This window comes from Pithys albifrons, chromosome Z (assembly GCF_047495875.1).
Source record: "Pithys albifrons albifrons isolate INPA30051 chromosome Z, PitAlb_v1, whole genome shotgun sequence".
Classification (NCBI taxonomy): domain Eukaryota; kingdom Metazoa; phylum Chordata; class Aves; order Passeriformes; family Thamnophilidae; genus Pithys; species Pithys albifrons.
This window is the reverse complement of record NC_092497.1, coordinates 615,907-624,655: the sequence shown is the minus strand read 5'-3', so window position 1 is coordinate 624,655 and position 8,749 is coordinate 615,907. Positions and strand designations below refer to the sequence as shown.

Genomic DNA, 8,749 nt, shown 5'->3' with positions numbered 1-8,749 from the left:
GCCGCGCGCTGTCAATTACGGGAAAATCAATGCCGAGCCTGCTCCGGGCTCCTTTTCCCCGCTCAGCACGGATGAGATCCTTCACTTTCTAGCACTGATTCATTTACTCGCAGCCTCTCCAGGGGCTCCTGACATATTTGCTATCTCCGAAGAATCTGAAGCAAGAACTGCCTTTGTTTCCACTGCAACTTGTTGGCCGCGGGGCTCCCGGAGGGGCAGCAGAGGCTGCGGCAGCCTTTGGACCTTTCCTACCCAAACACCTTTCCAATGGCCTCCCAAATCTCATTTTCGTGGGCAAACGGGTCCAACGCTGTGGCTGGAGTGCCCTCGGCCTCCCTCCTGCAGCTCCAGGTTGAGCTGTGCCCAGGGGAGGTGATGCCAGGGCAGTGCTGCCCCTCCCCTTGGCCAGGCTGGACAGGGCTTGGAACAGCCTGGTCTGGTGGAAGGTGCCCCTGCCCGTGTCAGGGAAGTGGCACTGAATGGTCTTTCCAGCCCAGTTCCTGGGAACTCTCCCAGTGCCAGGAGAGAGGAGAGGTCTGTGCCACCAGGGCTGCCCAGTCTCACTCCAGAGTGTATTCCCAGCCCCAGGACACACAGTCAGAAACTACAGGGGGCAACATTAAATGTTACAGAACTGATTTCCAAAATTCCTAAAGCAAAACCTGGGGTTGGTTTATCCTGGGCAGGCTGAGGCTTCACTATCAGAGCTGGGGACACCACACACCGGGGGGGGGGGACAACAGGCACCACGTGAGTCACATGAAAACCCGTATCAAACCACTGGAATTCCCAACATTCCCAGCCTTTTCTCCCTCTCCCCTAAAGCCACAGGCATCCCATAGGAGAGGGATGACCTCGGGCCGTGCTCGGGCTGAACTCCCAGCGCAGGCTGGAGATCCACACTGTGCCACAAAGCCCAGCCCTGCTCCTGCTCCTGCTCCTGCTCCTGCTCTTCAAAGAGAGCTCCGTGCGTGGAGAGCAGGGAGGAGGATTTAGCCCAGAGCAAGGACGAGGCTACAAAGACACTGTTTATTATTTATAAGGCACTTCAGTGAACTCGGGGCTCGGAGGCAGAGCGGGCAGGGGGAAGCTTCGTGAGGGGAAAATGGAGTTGGCAGGAGCAGTGGGGGCAGCGCAGCCTGCAGGAGTCCTGCTGGGGAGGGACACTCCTCGGAGCTGAGGTCGGGCTCTCTTGGAGTTCACATGGAATTTGCTGTGTGATTTAGGGGACAGTTTAATGACCTGTGCCCCAAAGAGGCTTTTAAAGAATGAGGTTCTTCTGAGCCAGCTCTGGTTCTGCCCTGCCCAGCACGGGCTGCTGCAGCTCCCTGTGTGCCACCTGTGCCCTCCAGTGCCACAGGAACTGGGGGCTGGGGACAACAAGTGCCCACCCAGGCACAGCCACAGGGTCCCCAGCAGCTCGGGCTCCCCATAGCTGAGCCACACTCAGCTCTCCACACACAACCAGAGGGGCTGGGGCATCCCTGTGGCACTGGCCCTGCTGGGAGGTCCCTGTGGATGCCAGGCTGGGCCCCCTCCTCCTTCCCCAGGCTTTTGGGGGTACCCCAAGCCAGTGGGAAGGGCTCTCTGGGCACCCCAGGGCTGCTGGGCGCACCCCAAGGCAGTGGGAAGGGCTCTCTGGGCACCTCAGGGCTGCTGGGTGCACCCCAAGGCAGTGGGAAGGGCTCTCTGGGCACCCCAGGGCTGCTGGGGGCACCCCAAGGCAGTGGGGAGGGTTCTCTGGGCACCCCAGGCTTTTGGGGGCACCCCAAGGCAGTGGGAAGGGCTCTCTGGGCACCCCAGGGCTGCTGGGGGCACCCCGAGGCAGTGGGAAGGGCTCTCTGGGCACCCCAGGGCTGCTGGGGGCACACTGGGGATGGCAGATTGGGCACACCTGGGCCATATGCCGGGCACTGCTGGAGAGAAGACCCCAGTACTGTCAGGGGGGGTTGTTGTGGCTGTTGGAGGGCACAGGGGGTTTCTGGGTGGCACTGGAGCTGTTGGGGGACATGTTGGGGCTGCCTGGGGTGGTGCTGGGTCTGCTGGGGTGGCACAGGGGCTGTTTGAGTGGCACTGGGGTTTGGGGGGGGACGTTGGGGCTGTTGGGGGTCAAAGGGACTGTTCGAATGGCACTGGACCTGCTGGGGCAAACCCTGCATCTGTTTCGGGGCTCAGGCACAGCTGGAGCTGCCGTGGGGAGCACCGGCCCTGTCGTGGGGCTCCCTGACCCTGTCGGGACTTCTCGGCTCTGTCGGAGCTCCCCGGCTCTGTCGGGACTCCCAGGCCCTGCCCTGTCGGGGCTCCCCGGCCCTGCCGGGACTGCCCTGCCCTGTCGGGACTGCCCTGCCCTGCCGGGACTGCCCTGCCCTGCCCTGTCGGGACTGCCCTGCCCTGCCCTGCCGGGACTGCCCTGCCCTGCCGGGACTGCCCTGCCCTGCCCTGCCCTACCCTGCCCTGCCCCGCCGGGGCTCGGGGCGGTTCGGGGCGGCCCCGGCGGGCCGGGCCGGGGGCGGGTGCGGGTTCGGGTGCGGGTTCGGGTGCGCTGCGGCGGCGCTGCCGGGGCCGGGGCTGGCGCTGCCGGGGCTGGCGCTGCCGGCTGCCATTTCATTTCAGCCGCATCCCTCCATTTTCCCTCGCCGAGCCGGCGCTGCCCCGGCCCCGCCGCCGCCCCCGTGCCCATCCATGTAGCGCCGGGGCCGCCTCCGGCATGCGGAGCTGCAAGATGGTGCGGGTGGCGAGCGTGCTGGGGCTCGTCATGCTCAGCGTGGCGCTGCTCATCCTCTCCCTCATCAGCTACGTCTCGCTCAAGAAGGACAACATCTTCGGGGCGCCCCGCGCCGCCGGCCCCGCAGGGCCCCGCATGTACATGTTCCACGCGGGGTTCAGGTGAGCGGGATGCGCGGGGAGGCGGGGGTGGCACGGGGGGCAGGGGTGACAGGGATGGCGGGGGTGGCCCAGTGTGGCAGGGGTGGCAGGGATGGCCCAGGGTGGCAGAGAGGTCCAGGGGTGGCAGGGAAGGCCAGGGGTGGCAGGGATGGAAGGGATGGCCCAGGGTGGCAGAGAGGTCCAGGAGTGGCAGGGAAGGCCAGGGGTGGCAGGGATGGAAGGGATGGCCCAGGGTGGCAAGGATGACAGGATGGAGGCCCCGGCCCCGGCCCCGGCCCCGGCCCCGGCCCCGGCCCCGGCCCCGGCCCCGGCCCCGGCCCCGGGAGTGGGAGGGACCGCGGAGGGGGCACCGGGGTGGGCACAGCGGAGCCCCGGGATGTTGCGGCGTGGGGAGGGCTCGGGACCCGCGGTGGGCGCGGGGAACGGCCCCGCACGGCCCGGGGCGGGTCGGTATGGCCTGGTACGGCCCGGTACGGCCCGGCCCGGCCCGGTACAATCGGCACGGCCCCGCACGGCCCGAACAGCCACGCTCCCGGCCGGGAGCAGCCGGCGCTGTCCGCGGTGCTGATGCGGCGGCCGTGGGGCCCGGGCACGGCCGGGGGGACGGGCTGCGGGGTCCGTGTGTGCGGGGTGTGTGTGTGTTTCTGTGTCGCGGGGGTGCCTCTGTCCGTGTCCCCGGGGGTCCGTGTGTGTGTGCTGGGTCTGTGTGTGTGTGGGGGGGGGGTCCCGTGTGTTTCTGTGTCGCGGGGCTGCCTCTGTCCGTGTCCCCGGGGCTGTCTCCGTGTCCCCGGGGCTGTCTCCGTGTCCCCGGGGGTATCCCCATGGGTGTCCCCGGGGGTGTACCCGGAGGTGTCCCCGGGGCTGTCTCCGTGTCGCCGGGGGTGTCCCCATGGGTGTCCCCGTGGGTGTCCCCGTGGGTGTCCCCGGGGGTGTCCCCGGGGGTGTCCCCGGGGGTGTCCCCTGTAGGCACTGCCTGGGTCGCTGCCTGTGCGCCCTTCCCCAGGTCCCAGTTCGCGCTGAAGTTCCTGGACCCCTCCTTCGTGCCCATCACCAACTCCCTGAGCCAGGAGCTGCAGGAAAGGCCCTCCAGGTGGGCCTTCAACCGGAGCGCCTTCGCCCACCAGAGGTGAGAGCGACCCCGGGCACTGCGGGGTGCCCCTGCCCCCGGGCTGGCAGGGAACGCTCCCGGGGACTGCCCTGAGCCCCGAGGGTCGGATTCGCAGCGGCGCAGGCAGAGGCTGCAGCGCTCAGAGCGTTCCCAGGCGGCTCTGGCTGCCCGGGGGGTTGGTTATTTGGAGCAGCACTCCAAGCTCACAGCGTTGAACCAGAACGTGCCCCACTTTCCCACTTCCAAGATAAGCGCCTGGCGTTGGAAACTGGAGGCACCCAGGGCTGGAACAGCCATGAGATCCGTGTTCCTGGAGGGCCCAGCAGGCGCAGGGAGCGCTCCCCGCTGCCGGCAGCTCTGAGCAAGTACAGGGATGCTCCTGCCTGCGGCTCCGCTCCGGCTGCGGGGGCGGCGCAGAGCCCGCACTCCTCATCTATTTACTGAGCACACGGATCGAACGTTCCTACCAAGGAAAATAAACCACTGAAGAGAGCTACTGCCTTCTTGGGCTGGAATTCTGTCCTGCTGCTCTAGGGACCATCTCCCAGCTCTCCTATCCCACCTGGGCAGCCCGAACTGGGGCCAGGCAGGATTGGGGCTGCTGCACCCTCAGTGTGAGGTTTGGGCTCCTCTGCTCCCATCGGGCCTCTCTGCAAGCACAGCAGGACAAATAATGCCCTCCCAGCGCCCCCACGTGCTGCCCCCCGCCCTCAGGAGCCGTGGGCACAGAGAGGAGGTGGCACTTTGCCTGTCCCGTCTCTTTCCTCGGGACATCCCAGGCTGTGTGACAGTGGCCACCCACTGCTGGCACCACCAGCTCCACGAGCCTGTCCCTGTGCCACCCCTCTGGTATTTTAGCTGATGCCTCAGGAGCTGCCTTTGCACTTGTCCGTCAGCCAGAGCCCATAATTAGGGCACCCAGTGGGACTCCATTAATGCTCAGACATTGGAGGATGAGAGCTGGAGGAAAGGTTGTTTGTTTTCCATAAACATGAGCAAATAAAGTGCTATTGGGTTTCTAATTTTATGCCCTGCTAGGGAAATTCCTGAGCAGGGTTGGTTTTGTCTGCTTTGTAAGCATCCCTAATAACCCCTGTAAAACTGCCCAAATGACACATCAAGGAATTATATTTGCAGAGATGGAGACAGAGGCTCTCGCTTGGTTTTGTCATTCAAAGCTTGTTAATGACAACATAAATATATATATATTTATAAATCACCTCCTGTGAATTCTACTGGATGTCTTGGCTTTGCCTCACACACCTCGTGGCAAAGATGGGGCACTGGGAATGAAACAAATGGAGCCCCAGTACCCAGCAGGAACCTGCCCACCAGTCCCAGGTCACGGCACAGCCAGGACAGGGTCACACCCCCCACCCCAGGGTGACCATGGCAGGTGCACCATGAGCTGCTCCCTCAGCTGCCACAGCCATCCAATGTTTTAGTCCTGACACGATTCCAGGGGGCACAGGCCCAGCCTCAGCTGGTGTCAGTCAGAGCAGGACCAGCCCCAAGGGCCAAGCAGAGCCTGAGGTGAAGAGCCACGTCCCTAATTCCTATTTATATTAATTTCAAATCCATTGAAACCACGTGGCTCTGGGAACTGCTTTATTACACTTAAATAAGTCTAGAGGGAAGGGAAATCCACAGCAAAAAGAGGGGAATGTAACTCCATGTGTTCTGTTCTTTTGCTCTTTCCTTTCAGGCAAGAAATCCTCCAGCACGTCGATGTCATCAAGAACTTCTCCCTGACCAAGAGCAGCGTCCGCATCGGGCAGCTGATGCATTACGACTATTCCAGCCACAAGTACGTGTTCTCCATCAGCAATAACTTCAGGTCTCTGCTGCCTGACGTGTCTCCCATCCTCAACAAGCACTACAACATCTGTGCCGTGGTGGGGAACAGTGGGATCCTGACTGGGAGCCAGTGTGGGCAGGAAATAGATAAATCCGACTTTGTCTTTCGGTGCAACTTCGCTCCGACTGAGGCTTTCCAGAAAGATGTTGGGAGGAAAACCAACCTCACCACCTTCAACCCCAGCATCCTGGAGAAGTACTACAACAACCTTTTGACCATTCAAGACCGCAACAACTTCTTCTTGAGCTTGAAAAAGCTGGATGGGGCCATCCTTTGGATCCCTGCCTTTTTCTTCCACACGTCGGCGACGGTCACGAGAACGCTGGTTGACTTCTTCGTTGAGCACAGAGGGCAGCTGAAGGTCCAGCTGGCTTGGCCAGGGAATATCATGCAGCACGTGAACAGGTGGGTGGCTTTGCCTGGCATTCAGATTGCCACAATGCAACCAGTACAATGGTACAAAAGCACCTCTTGTGCATTCTCTTGGCACAGTCTGGCAGGTCGGGGTCTGACGCTGCTCATTTTCAGAGCTGCTGCAGCTCTGTTGTTGCTCTGGTTGTCTCTGGGCGGGTTTCCCCTGACACAGCTTTGCCTCCCCAGGTACTGGAGGAACAAGCACCTGTCCCCCAAGAGGCTGAGCACCGGGATCCTCATGTACACCCTGGCCTCGGCCGTCTGTGAGGAGATCCACCTCTACGGCTTCTGGCCCTTCGGCTTCGACCCCAACACCAGGGAGGACCTGCCCTACCACTACTACGACAAGAAGGGCACCAAGTTCACCACCAAGTGGCAGGAGTCCCACCAGCTGCCCGCGGAGTTCCAGCTGCTCTACAGGATGCACGGGGAGGGACTGGCCAAGCTCACCTTGTCGCATTGTGCCTAAGAACCTACAGCTCCAAGTGCCAAATGATTGTCGACAAAGTGCCCAAACCCAAATGAAACATCCTCCAGGTAGAATTCTGAAAGGGAAACACACCCACCCTAAAAATCTTTCCCATAGTTTAAAGATGCTTTTTAGACACTGCCCAGCCAGGGGGTTCAGCATATTTAGCAGTGCAGCAGCTTTCCTCACGTTCTGTGGGTGTGATTTGTGCAGCAGCAAAGTTGAAATGTTTTGCATTTCTAGATAAGCCTCTCGGTATGTTTTAAGAGCTTTTCATATTTTAGCATTCCATTAAACCCCTAAATCTCTTCATTTTATTGTTCCTTCCCCGTCAGAACTAGAAATGCTGGTTTTAAAAGGTTTTGCTTCTTTTGTCTCTGTTGCTCTCAGTAGTTCAGCGTTGCCGTGGCTGACGGAAAAGCCACTGGGAATTCACATTCCTCTGAGTGGATCCAGAGTTCCACTGCTTGGGTATTTTCCTGTTTACTGAATTTTACATTTTTTAAAGAACAACAAGGAGAAGAAGGTCACGATATGGTTTGTACCTTAGCTAAGTGTTTATATTGCTCTTGGAATACTTCAGTGTTTTAATTCCATTTGAGACAGATCCTGGTCCAGACTAGGGAGGCTGAGGCCTGTCCATTCTGTTCATTCCCATCTGTCTGACACTGTTTGGCCATTTATTGTCAAGTTAAACCACCAGGAGAAATGGAATTGGCTTCTGTGGGTGAGAGGAGCCCCAAAGCCCAGCCCCTTGGAACAGGCAGGATGAACAGGGGGAATTTTCCAACTGGGTTTTGTAGGGAAGAGAGCAGGGCAGGGCTGTGCAGTCAGCTCGTGCTGCCCCACGTGCAGAGCTGCTCCTGCTGGCACTGCCACCCCTCCTGCCCCACGTGCAGAGCTGCTCCTGCTGGCACTGCCACCCCTCCTGCCCCACGTGCTGAGCTGCTCCTGCTGGCACTGCCACCCCTCCTGCCCCACGTGCAGAGCTGCTCCTGCTGGCACTGCCACCCCTCCTGCCCCACGTGCAGAGCTGCTCCTGCTGGCACTGCCACCCCTCCTGCCCCACGTGCAGAGCTGCTCCTGCTGGCACTGCCACCCCTCCTGCCCCACGTGCAGAGCTGCTCCTGCTGGCACTGCCACCCCTCCTGCCCCACGTGCAGAGCTGCTCCTGCTGGCACTGCCACCCCTCCTGCCCCACGTGCAGAGCTGCTCCTGCTGGCACTGCCACCCCTCCTGCCCCACGTGCAGAGCTGCTCCTGCTGGCACTGCCACCCCTCCTGCCCCACGTGCTGAGCTGCTCCTGCTGGCACTGCCACCCCTCCTGCCCCACGTGCCGAGCTGCTCCTGCTGGCACTGCCACCCCTCCTGCCCCAGCCCCGCTGCCCAGGGCTCTGTGCTGCTTCTGTGCTCATGGTCCCTCCTGAGCAGGGCACAGCCCCTGCAGTCTGTGGCTGTGCAGTCCCAGTGGTGCCCTGGCAGTGGTGCCCCTGCCTCATGGCCCCTTCTGAGCAGGGCACAGCCCCTGCAGTCTGTGGCTGTGCAGTGCCAGTGGTGCCCTGGCAGTGGTGCCCCTGCCTCATGGCCCCTTCTGAGCAGGGCACAGCCCCTGCAATCTGTGACTGTGCAGTCCCAGTGGTGCCCTGGCAGTGGTGCCCCTGCCTCATGGCCCCTGCTCAGCAGGGCACAGCTCCTGCAGTCTGTGGCTGTGCAGTCCCAGTGGTGCCCTGGCAGTGGTGCCCCTGCCTCATGGCCCCTGCTCAGCAGGGCACAGCCCCTGCAGTCTGTGGCTGTGCAGTCCCAGTGGTGCCCTGGCAGTGGTGCCCCTGCCTCATGGCCCCTGCTCAGCAGGGCACAGCCCCTGCAGTCTGTGGCTGTGCAGTCCCAGTGGTGCCCTGGCAGTGGTGCCCCTGCCTCATGGCCCCTGCTCAGCAGGGCACAGCCCCTGCAGTCTGTGGCTGTGCAGTCCCAGTGGTGCCCTGGCAGTGGTGCCCCTGCCTCATGGCCTCTGCTC

The 8,749-nt window shown here is 62.0% G+C and overlaps 1 protein-coding gene across 1 annotated transcript; it reads left to right on the top strand.

Annotated features, from left to right (window-relative positions):
- Positions 1-2,502: 2,502 nt before the first annotated feature.
- On the top strand, positions 2,503-7,710 carry ST8SIA3 (ST8 alpha-N-acetyl-neuraminide alpha-2,8-sialyltransferase 3). The gene is made up of 4 exons (XM_071581396.1): positions 2,503-2,886; positions 3,890-4,012; positions 5,700-6,257; positions 6,453-7,710. The coding sequence occupies exons 1-4, from the start codon at positions 2,708-2,710 to the stop codon at positions 6,733-6,735; spliced, it is 1,143 nt and encodes a 380-aa protein (XP_071437497.1). The 5' UTR covers positions 2,503-2,707; the 3' UTR covers positions 6,736-7,710.
- Positions 7,711-8,749: the final 1,039 nt, after the last annotated feature.

What these genes read in the sequence shown, in the direction of transcription:
- ST8SIA3 (XM_071581396.1), top strand. Translation starts at nt 2,708, where the DNA reads ATGCGGAGCTGCAAGATGGTGCGGGTGGCGAGCGTGCTGGGGCTCGTC. An exon ending in ATGTTCCACGCGGGGTTCAG is followed by an intron (nt 2,887 to 3,889) that starts GTGAGCGGGATG and finishes GCCCTTCCCCAG; the next exon opens with GTCCCAGTTCGCGCTGAAGT. An exon ending in ATCATGCAGCACGTGAACAG is followed by an intron (nt 6,258 to 6,452) that starts GTGGGTGGCTTT and finishes TTGCCTCCCCAG; the next exon opens with GTACTGGAGGAACAAGCACC.